Raw genomic sequence first — 12,643 nt, 5'->3', positions numbered from 1 at the left:
ATAAGATTTCACACACATTTGAACTACTCCATTTCATATACACAGAGCCCACACCTTCACGGAGCCGCTACCAGCTTGTACAGTGCCTTCTTGACAACGTGAGCCCATGACTTTGTGCGGTCTGTGCCACACTGGAAATATACCATCAGATCTTAGCAACTTAAATCGGGACTAATTCGATCAGGATACGGTTTTCCAGTCGCCTAGGGTACCAGCGATATCGTCGCGAGCCCAGGAGGGGCGCTTCAGGCGATGTAGCGCTGTTAGCAAGGGCGCCAGCGTCGGTCAGCTGTTACCACAGCCCATTAACGCCAAATTTCGCTGCACTGCCCTGACAGATACGTTCGCCTTACGTTCCACATCGATTTCCGCGATTACTTCACGCGGCGTTGCTTGTCTGTTAGCATTGACAACTCTGTCCGTCCCCGGTAGCTGAGTGGACGGGGCGAACATTATGTCAATCCTAAGGTCCCAGGTTCGATTCCCGGCTGGGTCGGAGATTTTCTCCGCTCAGGGACTGGGTGTTGTGTTGTCCTTAACATCATCATTTCATCTACACGCAAGTCGCCGAAGTGGCGTCAAATCGAAAGACTTGCACCCGGCGAACGGTTTACCCGACGGGAGGCACTAGTCACACGACATTTACGTTTTATTGACAACTCTATGGAAACGCCGCTGTTCCCGGTCGTTAATTGTAGGCCGTCAGCCACTGTATTGTCCATGATAAGAGATAATGCCTGAAGTTTGGTAATCTCATCATACTCTTGACACTGTGGATCGCGGAATATTGATTTACCTAACGATTTCCGAACTGAATTTCCCAAGCGTCTAGTTCCAACTACCATCAGGCGCCCAAAGGCTGATCAGTCCCGTCGTGGGGTCATAATCACAGCGGAAACCTGTTCACATGAACCACCCTGAACCGTGGATTTAATTTCAAAGAATATTAACACATTTAATCACACTATGTGAGCGTGGAAGTAGTTGCAAGGGAGTAACTGACGAAATCAAAAACAAATTGCTTTTAACAAATGGGAATTTTATTCCTAAAGCCTTTTTTTAAGGAAACAGATTTAAAATTAGAAGGAAAAGCACCCTCTAAATATCAAATTACAATTTATTCAGAGGCAGAAAGAAACAAATTTTTGAGTGTATGAGCTTTTGGGCTGAGAACCTTGCCGCTCCCTTTTGACACGACCGCAGTCACGACCGCTCACAACAACCTCTGAGAGACTACACTGGTGCAAATCTGCAAAACACCAGATTACCTTACAGTAAAACTTTTCACAATTCACACAAGCACACAAGCTATGCACCCCGTAGGAGGGATGGAAATGGTACGAAATATTAAAATTAAAAGATTAACTTGCCACCGAAGGTGCAACTTGATTTTAACTTCTTAGAAAAGTCTTACTGTGGAATGGTGGCAACTTTATATACTAAAATGACCATTTAAATAAAAGCCCATGAAATGCAATCTTATATAAAATTATACAAGGTTGGCCAAACAAGTTAACATGCTCTACAGTACACAGATACCGCCTCTCAAGATGATAGGCAAGATCAAAATATATATCAGGAATGAGGCCGTTACACTCCAAGCAATAAATTTATTAACACACCGAATCAGACAAACATGACAGAGGTAGTTCCGACCGACAGACATACTAGCATTCCGACCGACAATGTGACCGATTTCCTACCGTCAGATCCAACTGCACAAACAAAAGAGCCGGTCGCGGTGGTCTCGCGGTTCTAGGCGCGCAGTCCGGAACCGTGCGACTGCTACGGTCGCAGGTTCGAATCCTGCCTCGGGCATGGATGTGTGTGATGTCCTCAGGTTAGTTAGGTTTACGTAGTTCTAAGTTCTAGGGGACTGATGACCACAGCTGTTAAGTCCCACACTGCTCAGAGCCATTTGAACAAACAAAAGAGGATATCGGCCGATGTCGAGCAAACCAAGATACCTACACCTTCTAACTTGGCCTCACCAAGATCAAGGCATCAAACACCACTCAAGACAGGTCTAGAAGAATTCAGAAAACGCAAGTCACAACTGTCAAATCACTACAGAAGAAGGCTGCAGATTCTAGACAACAACACACACCACTTGTTATCACACGCGTGAACGGCTGAGGAAACAACAATCCACAAATAACGAACAAATCGCAACAGTTGAAATTTAAAAAGAAGTAACTAATTACTCAACTTGAGGATCGCTCTCACAGCTAGCGCCTCCAAATGCAACAGCGCGTGCCCGCCGCCAAAAACCCCGGCCTGGCTTCGCGCTGTGGAGACTATGTCGCTGCTCGGTTCCGACGAACCAACAAGGTCCAACCACATCCCGATTCGGTGTTCATCCTCAGGATCCAAGACGTCGTCGACTAAGACGACCGGCCGAGCAAACGACCAACGGCTGCCCGCTTCCGCCGTCAGCGGTCCCGGCGAATGCTAACAACCATACGAAGCCGACTGTTGCTGGCTGCCAACTCTTACCGACTGATACTGCTGTCAGTGCTCAGAAAACCACGTGTCACCATCCGACGAACAGCCGACCGATCGACCAACAGCCTTCCGCCTGCGTCGACCACGGTCTCGGCGAGTACTTGCACCGTGCGGACCTGCCTGCTGCTGACTGCCAACTCGTCCAACCGCGGAGTAACGACGAACCCGACTCAGTCCACAACCCAACAGCGACTGAGACGTAGAGCCGACTGACTAACATGCGAGTGTCTGCCTTCCGACTGACTCTGTCGACTAACTGCACCGACTCCCAGACTGACTGAGACTGACTCCAGACTGACTTCCTGGCGAGCTCATCGTGCTCCTTAAATGCACGTGAACAGGCAACCTTTCCCACCAGAGGGAGACACCAAAGCTGCGATTGCCACAGCGGCGACACCGCCAGAAACGAAGGGCGACTGCTTCACACTACGCGAAGCGGCACGCCCTTCGAAACAGCAATTTTTTTACCATGGCTCACACCCGAGTACAAATGACTGCTCCCCCAATGCGCTGCCCTTTTATACTTCGTGTATGCGATATTACCACCATTTGTATCGTGAATATCTCTACATCATGTCACCTAAGTGTTTATTTCGTAATTGGGTGCCTTAGACCATAAGCAGAATGGTTCCTTCCCGTGTTGCAAAACACCGAATCCTGGTCCCTGTGTTTCGGCAACCCTGGTGACACCCACAACTGCCTTAACTGCACGTGGGCCTGCTGGAGTGACTGAGGTAACTGTGCTGTGTTGCAGACGGCGTGGTGAGCTACTCGATGCCCCAGGGGGACAAGCGCGGCGCCGGCTGGGAGCTGTTCGACGCGACGTACGACGGCCACTGGGACGGCGAGCTGCGCCGGGGGCTGGGCCAGCTGACGGACGGCCGCGTCGCCGCCGACACCTTCCGGCCCGGCCACTACCCGGTGCTGGACAAAGGTTCGTGCTGCCGCGAGTCTGGACGTCAGCATGCTGCGTGACGAGCTTATGCCGTTAGGGCCTAGACAACGCACCTTGGCGGAATCTCTCCGAAAACACAGAGCAACTTAATGCATGTCAAATGTTCTGAACGCACATTATAACGTGGACAAGAACTCCACCAGCGTCACAGGCGTGACTTTTTTTTTAACACTTAAGTTATTTAGACTCGCGCCCAAAAATAGTTGAGGACAGGGATGGTGGTGGCACGTACTCGTTCTTCAGCCATTCATTTCTGTAAAAGGTGGTCAAGATAAAATTCAGATAATTACGATGATCATGGACGATGATGGTGATGTGTGTTCTAAATCGTAATCAGGATTTTGTGGTGAGGACTCCCGGTAGCTGTGGCTTGAAATTGGGGTGTTGTAGGTTTTCTGGAGGATATTGGATGTAAAGGGATGAGGTATTTATTTGTGGAAAGGAACTAATTGTTTGGCTGCAGGTATTGGGACAGGACTGTGTTCCCAGCTGTGGTGGGTTAGAACTTTCATTTGGGATACGATGGGTAGGGTAAGCTATGTTGGATGGAGGGTTAAATCTCGAGGATGAGTTCGTCTCGGAGGGGAAGGTTACTGAATATCCTAGGTTTCTCAAAGATTGAGGAGACTGTGGGATGTAAGGGCTCAAGAAGGTATATATGTTCGACGTGGTGGAGGAGACGGGGCAATTTGATTGACAGGTGAAGGAGACGGGTGGCGAGACTAAATGAATAAGGAAGCATACCGCTCTGGCCTTTGGGGGCAGTAGTAAACTAATACAGGAGCGGAGTCCCGTGCAACATTGATACAGCCTAAGGTTACGATGGATGACGTAAGAAGAATACTAGACTATTTAGTTAGTAATTTTAGACTATTGTGGCCACTGTGTTGGATGGTTAGTGGATTGAAATTTCAGGTCAATTTCGGATCGAGTTTTAGTCGAAGGTGTTTTAGTGTTTCAATTATAGTGACTGGGCGTTCTGGACTGTTAGGTAAATGCCTCGGAGAGAGAAAACTCGGGTGGTTTTTCTTATGATACTTACCTAGATTTTGTGGGATTGTTGGAGAGGTACCACTTGTTACACCAGGAGATGAAACGGTTAAGTTAATGTTCAAGGGGGCTTAGGGACCATTGAAGGGTAGGATGGGTTGCGCTGAAGGCGGTGTCGTCAGCGTGTTGGAACAGGTATTCAGGAGAGGGTATAGTGCTGACAGGGTACTTCTGTAGTTGCATGCAAAATACGAGACGACATATTGTGTTAGTGTTACATGTAATATGGATGGTTAATGGTAAAAAAAAGGCAGCTGGCAGATGTGGTTGACTAAAAGAGCATACTTGTGACATGGAATGTAGTACACGAGCGTAGGCTTTGTCGTGGCCTACGGAAAAAGAGAGAGAAAGTCGACACCTGTTTGTTGTTCGTAGAGTAGTTGGACGAGGTGGAGAAGTTGGTCATATGCAGGGAGATGTTGTTTGTAATTTCGTTGGATGCCGTGTACTCTAGAGAGAAGTACCTCCATGTCGCTTCTAATTTCAGTACGTAGATAGCGTGCTCGCTGTTTGGACGGTGATACAAACATAAAGAAAATAGCATTTCGAAAGTACATATTACGACAGTAAATATTGTCGCGCAGTAGCTGTATTTCTTCTCTCGGACATGTAAAATTTACTTTCCGCTTCATTATTTGAAGAACTCGTACGTAGTCCACGAGTTTTACCTGTACCCAAAAATTGACCCTGGAATGTGCCACCGTCGCATAAGGCGATGGTCAACGTACCGTTGTGCAGCGAGGTGGAGACGTCAGCGCATGTGGCATTGAATGCCATGTCCCGTGCGCTGGATGTCTGAAATTACAAAACACGAGTAGTCATCTATCCAACTCTATTATCTGAAATCTTCACATGAGTAGTCAGTGGCACACTGACCCTCGTCTATTTCTTCTCTATTGTAATACGTCTGGATGTCTCACCCAGTGAGATTTTCATTCACTATTCCACAATATACATCTTCTTCATTTATTTGCATAATTCATGACGTTCACTACTGTCCCTATGGGAAGAGTTTTAAAATTCAGCTCTATTAATCCACTATAATCAAGGTTTCTTGAAACAGGTATACTCCCCTAGTAATTCTGAATGACTGAACTGCCTGGTAGACTTGGAGGTTTGATAAACTTTATAAAATGGAATGAAGTATGAATTAATTTGTTATTTGGCATTATACGTTAGGTTATGCATGTAATTTGTCTTTCAGTTAGTGTGTAACATAAGATGTGTCTCATAGCAATTTTCGGCTAGAGATGTGTGATTTTCGTGTCTTAAATGGTAGTTCGCTTCATCCTTTGATCCAGCTATTCATCTTCTCTAAATATTTACTCTAACCTCCCATATTTAATTTTAACGTTTATCTACAAAATTTGTCACATCGTTTGTCATGTTATGCTTCTTAAAATCATTCATAAATATCAGAAAGACATGACATTAGTGTTTAATAATTTCATCATAACCAAAGTTTAAAAAACTACGTGGCTGGCTATTTCACTGCAGACCGAAAACTGATTCTAGGTAAACTTAGCGTATGTAACAGAAATAACAGAAGCGGTGTAAGGAAGGAGGAATTGTCACTTAAACAGACGACAATCAATCGGTGTTCGATAATGTATATTAAACACGGGGAAATCTCTTTTAGGTAAACGATCATCAAATGAATCATACCAACAGTGTGACTGTTGACTAACCGAGGTGTGACACCAAGTGCACTCTGTAGAGAAACTACAGGCCAGTTTCATTTTTTAGTTGCTGAGAACAACGTGTGTTTTTTTTTGTTTCTGCAGGACAGGGCTGGGTCGGCTGGAGGAACGACAGCCGTGGTGGACAGCCCGTCGAGATTAAGTTCGAGTTCGATAAGGTGCGGGAGTTCAACGCTGTCCACATCTTCTGCAACAACCAGTTCACCAGAGACGTGCAGGTGCGTAACGATTCAGCACCGCTAATAAGCAGCGACGCAGTTGCAGATTGCGGCACCTGCGAGGAGGCACGTAACGACATTGTATAGTCTGTTGAGTAAAAGAGTAGTCTGCATTACCCACAGATGGTAAAAGATATCGCCATAGTTCTTTCAAAGCACAATAGAGGGAACCGTTGTCCGTCATGCAATGTTCATAATGTATTACTTTAAGATTTTAAACGTGGCTGAAACAGCGACTGTTGCAATTCTTCACGATAAATGATAACAGCCAAACAGTTGCAGCATAAAGATTTATTAAAATCCTTGACCACGGTTTCGGTATATCTAAATATACCTTCATCAGAAGTAAAATACACTAAAATTACATCCTGCAGTGGAGATACATAAAAAATTGCGCCAAAGGCGTCGTCAGTAGGTGAAACATCACCTCCATTTATACAACATAATTATGGACAGAGGGTCGATGCGAACACAATTGGCACAATTGTTTATGTTTCTCCACTGCAGGATTTTAATAAATCTTTACCCTGCAAGTGTTTGGCTGTTATCATTTATCGTGAAGTATTAGTTTGCTTTGAAGTCTTGACTGAGATATACGAGAAGATACGTGAGTGCAGCTTACGCGTCGCCTTTTGAGACTGTGTTCCCCTGTAGCGACCACAAAGGTTAGAAAATGAGTCATGCCGCGGCATCTGAATACATGCGGAAATCAAAGTGTTTTGTTCAGAAGTGGGTAATACGATATAAATTGGTTAAAATGGATGACTTTGAAGAATGTGGCCCAGCAGCAAAGTGAATCCAAAAGTCGAAAAAATTCTTACTAATCTCTTTTCGGGAAACTCATTCTTATCATGAAACAGGTGTCAACCCAAATTCGAAGCGTTTGGAGGCCTCTTCCACATGAATACGCGGAAAACTTGGTTTCAAGAATACCTCGAAGGCGCTAAGCAGTTATCGACTTTGCGGGTGACTGTACGTATTATTAATTGTAATTGCATTTTCCTTTGTTCGTACATGATGTATGTACGTACTTTAGTTTCTTGTCAAATACATTCCCCTACTGATTAACCCAACCACGATCTTTATTAGAAGATTGTACACTAATTTCATAATGTCCTTAACAACTTAGTGCAGCACAAAAATTAATGCGGTATTCGGAAGTGGAGATGTAATGAAGGCACCGATTTCTGTTTCTTTGATGGCACGGGCCATACTGTCGCGAGTATAGACTGTATTTGATTCGTTCTTGTCAAGTGATCCAGAAAAATACAAACTTCAAAGCAGTTCATAACAACGCTCTGGGACCCACATTTCATCTTCTTCGCCAATTTTTATGGCGTTTGTCGGGTGCTAGTGCGCTGGGGTAATTAATTCTGGGGTAACTAAACTGCGCGACACAGTATCGGAGGGTCACTTATTCGAAACCCCATTATTTTCTACCATTGTACTTAACAAGTACAACGTTCCCCTGTAATGACCCTGCGCCCTGCAACGAGACGCTCGGGCACGGAGATGCTTCAAACACGAAGGTATCAACACATGCGACAAAAAGGCCGAAACCTAGAAGCTCATGTGAGGTGTAAGATGGGTTAGTGAAATCACATTGCCACCACATTTCACCACACTTCTCTCCAACGCCACCGTGGACGCGTCATACGTCGGATAGGTCGCCACACCCGTTCTTTTGACGCCTGTGCCAGGGAGGTCAGATCAGCGATGACTAGTATTGAAATCACACGATTTTCTTATGGGTGGGGTAAGAACACATTTTACACCAATCGTCGCACAGAAGAGACACGTAAAGGCCTCAGGGTGGTGGCATTCGGAGCGTTGACTCCCACACTTCCCGCGGTGTAAAATGAGAGTTCACTGTGCTGTGTGCAACAGTAGGAAGCTCCTGACAACCTTCGACATTGATTTCACCTCCCGGACGATTCAACCCTTCTATAAGGACATGACGGGCCTGCAACCGCAATGAATATGACAGCACGCCTTTGGAAGAGTAGCGGGATCGCAACTTTTACTTTGGTGTACAGGGAAAAGCCGATAGGAACCGTTTCAGACATTCGATGAAATTTGAATGTGATCCGAAGTAGCACGAGTGTTTATGCATTTCCACATCTCATGTTTCGAGCCCTCCTGTGATATGATTCGGGGGAGGAGAGACCCTCTAAGACCCCAATTCGGCAACACCTTCGCTGCCATCTGCAGAGCTCTGTTGGGAACTTTAGAAATGTTCCTGTACAGAGACAGCCATTCACTGATTCCTAGGCGCTTCAGTCTGGAACCGCGCGACCGCTACGGTGGCAGGTTCAAACTCCTAGGGGACTGATGACATGTTAAGTCCCATAGTACTCAGAGCCATTTGAACCATCACTGATTCCTAGGCGCCGGTGTGACAGGCAACCATTTCGACACACCTCAGCCGAGAGGCGCTACGCAGCTGAACTAGCGCTTGTAAGCCGCACGCGAAATATAGAAGGTGTCGAAAAGGATGGCTGTCACGCCAGCGCTTAGGGGTCAGTGAATGGCTGTCTCTGTACAGGAACACTTCTAAAGTGCCCAACAAACGTGCGGAGGTGTTGCGGAACTGAAAGGTTTCAAAAGGACACTCTGCCGCTTCATTCAAGTCCGTGTCAGTGTCGCCCCCTCCCCCTCTGAAGAGGGATGGAAAACCATAAGCACGCTTTGCTGCTTCGGATCACGTTCGCATTTCGTCGAATGGCTCTGAACGTACCATGTTTTTTGGGGTTGCAGGCCCACGAGGTCCTTCAACAAGAGCTGAATTGCTCAGGGGTGCGTCAGCAGTACCGAAGGTTGCCAGAACTTTATCCAGTTGCTCATCGCCCTCTGAGCTGTAGTTTTCGTCCACGAAACATCAGGGAGCCAACTGCGCAACGGATGGAGTGGTTGTATAGACGCCATTTATCCGTTACCCTGAAGCCTTTTTTTGTAGATCCTTAGCGGCGTTGTATCTGAAATGTTATCCTCGACCATCCCTACGAAATCCGCGTGATTCCTACGCTGTGTGTCGCGGGTCTGACCTCCAACGTAGAATCGTCAAAAAAATGGTGAAATGGTGGAAATGGGTGTGTGTGACAATATTTCCATCGTATGCCAGGTGGAAGAGTTGGCAGAATTGTGGGGAAATTTGTTGCCAATGTAACATCATTAATCGACCTTACCCCGCAAATGCGCTTCTGAGCTGCGGCCTTTATGTCGCACGTGTCGACACCTTGCTGATCGACGCATCGCCGAGGCCGAGGGTGCCACACTTGGCACCATTACGGAGCAAGGCTGTAGGTCACGTATGAGCCAAATTTCGAACTTCTGTGCCACACTGGGAGACAATTTCGGCGGTTTGAGAAAATTACATTTTACTTTTGTTTCGCAGTGTAACTGTCGTGTGATACAGCGGTACAGTAAGGAACATTATGAACAGAGTGGTTTCTCTAGCTTCTGATGTAATACAACTTCTCACCGTAAGCAGGAACAATGCTTACCTTGTGCCCATTCAAATTTTTCCTTTCCTATCGGTCCCTGGTGATTTCACACAAGGCTTACTTTGTGCCCATTCAAATTTTTCCTTTCCTATCGGTCGCTGTTGATTTCACGTTCGCAGCGTGACTCTAGGACAGATTATGCAATTCGACATTAGATACTTCTCATTACTTCTAGTTTGTTTGGGAAGTAGCTGGTTCATGTGTTTTACAACTGACATATGGTTGTTTCTTCAAACCTTTAACTGCTTCTCTTTGGGTGTGTTGTACAGCATTACCTAGTTATAAAACCATAAAACTTATATAAATGGATGTACGTGTGTATGTACGTGCGTATGTACCACACCTCCTCAAAAACCACTGGACCGACATCAAACAATCCTTGTACACGTGTCGTTTCCTCTCCGTTAGGGGTCACTGTGCGGGTGAGAACCACCTACCTATCAAAGAGTCAGGGGGAGGGGAAAATAATGTGCACTATGTGATCAAAAGTATTCGGACACCTGGCTGAAAATGACTTAAAAGTTTGTGGCGCCCTCCATCTGTAATGCTGGGATTCAGTATCGTATTGGCCCACCTTTAGCCTTGATGACAGCTTCCACTCTCATAGGCATACGTTCAATCAGCTGCTGGAAGGTTTCTTGGGAAATGGCTGCCCATTCTTCACGGAGTGCTGCGCTGAGGAGAGGTATCAATGTCGATCTGTGAGGCCTGGCACGAAGTCGGCGTTACAAAACATCCCAGACGTGTTCTATAGCATTCGGATCTGACTTCGTGCAGGCCAGTCCATTACAGGGATGTTATTGTCATCTAATTACCCCGCAACAGGTCGCGCATTATGAACAAGTGGTCGATCGTGTTGAAAGATGCAATCTCCATCTAATGATTTCTCTTCAACAATTGGAAGCAAGAAAGTGCTTAAAACATCAATGTAGGGCTGTGCTGTGATAGTGCCATGCAAAACAACAAGGGTTGCAAGCTCCCTCCATGAAAAACACGACCACATCATAACACCATCGCATCCGAATTTTACTGTTCGTACTACATACACTGGCAGATGACGTTCATCGGGCATTCACAATACCCACGTCCTGCCATCGGATCGCCACGTTGTGTACCGTGATTTGTCACTCCACACAAGATTTTTCCACTGTTCAATCGTCCAATGTTTACGCTCATTACACAAAGCGAGGAATCGTTTGGCATCTACTGGCGTGATGTGTGGCTTATGAGCAGCCGCTCGACCATGAAATCCAATTTTCTTACCTCCAGGCTAACTGTCACAGTACTTGCAGTGGATCTTGTAGCAGTTTGAAATTCCTGTGTGATAGTCTCGATAGATGTCTGCCTACTACAAATAACGACCCTCTTCAACTGTCGGCGGTCTCTGTCAGTCAACAGATGAGGTCGGCCTGTACGTTTTTGTGCTGTACGTGTCCGTTCACGTTTCCACTTCATTTTCACATCGGAAACAGTGGACTCAGGGATGTTTAGGAGTGTGGAAATCTCACGCACAGACATATGACACAAGTGTCATCCAATCACCAAGTCCGTGAGTTCCGCTGACGCCCCATAGTCCTCTCTCATGATATCTAATGGCAACTGAGGTCGCTGATATGGAGTACTGGCAGTAGGCGGCAACACAACGCGTATGTATGTTTTTGGGGGTGTCTGGATACTTTTGATCACATAGTGTAGTCGCACGGCACGAAAATACTCATACTTACGTTATCCAGTATTTGAGAATGACAGCACTTAGAGACTTTGTATTGCTATCGATCCGCAGAAAATCATGAAAGAAAGAAGTTTTTCCTTTACTACAATTTCGCTGTTCATGCAGTAAAAATGACACTTAAAGCACACGCGTTTACCACTGAATGCACCAGAAAAATTACATCATTATACGAGACTTAGTCAGGAAATACTACGTCATAAACATTGAATAAGTGAATAACTACCTCATGATGCAAGACGTTTAAGTTTATTACTTTCTTGCTGCTAACTCTTTTCGCAGACAGTGTCCACATTTGCAAGTGAATCTGTCTGCAAAGTTATATCATCGTAGCGCACATAATAATTCAGGACGTTAAATATGACATACGTGATAGGTCACACATGTTGCATGACGGCTTACTTTATCACTTGTGTTCTACTAACTCCATTCGCAACACTTTTCACAAACATCATCCACCTATGCCGCTGCATGGATCCAGCAAAAAAAAATCTGATAGTTCAGAATATACAGCGTCATAAACACTGAAATGCGTGAGAAACTGCCGCAAAATGCATGACGGTTTAATCTATTAGTTTTTCACAACTAATTCAATTCACAACATGTTTCGTAGATTGTAGTGACATATACCAGTATGTACAGTATGTACTTACAAAAATCATTATACAGCATATACTTCAAGAGATACAACGACATAAACATTAAGGTGTATGAAAATGTAACTACAGGGTAAAATTCGCTAGACATACCGGTGAAATATGCGGGTAACAAGCACATCCATACCCTCAGAAAGGTTTCATTCAAATTTGGTACAGACATTAGTTATGATTTGGAAAGAAATGCTGTAGGGGTAAGAACCTCCAGCGTCATAATGGGTGAGTGTGATAACGTGGAGATAGAATTGGGGTACCAGGAGATGGACAGAAAGTGAGGGGGAGGGAGGAGAAAGGTGGAGAGGCAGAGAGGGAGAGGTGATATAGGGG

General features: G+C 45.5%; 1 protein-coding gene across 1 annotated transcript in view; it reads left to right on the top strand.

Annotated features, from left to right (window-relative positions):
• LOC126481123 (discoidin domain-containing receptor tyrosine kinase B-like) overlaps positions 1-12,643 on the top strand; it is a 255,085-nt gene that overhangs the window by 109,754 nt on the left and 132,688 nt on the right. The window contains exons 5-6 of the mRNA XM_050104660.1: positions 3,260-3,439; positions 6,295-6,428. Coding sequence (XP_049960617.1) covers positions 3,260-3,439; positions 6,295-6,428 — 314 coding nt within the window. The remainder of the gene's footprint in view (positions 1-3,259; positions 3,440-6,294; positions 6,429-12,643) is intronic.

Source organism: Schistocerca serialis, chromosome 5 (assembly GCF_023864345.2).
Source record: "Schistocerca serialis cubense isolate TAMUIC-IGC-003099 chromosome 5, iqSchSeri2.2, whole genome shotgun sequence".
Lineage (NCBI taxonomy): Eukaryota > Metazoa > Arthropoda > Insecta > Orthoptera > Acrididae > Schistocerca > Schistocerca serialis.
The sequence above is the reverse complement of the archived record's forward strand: the minus strand, read 5'-3'. Positions and strand labels throughout refer to the sequence as shown.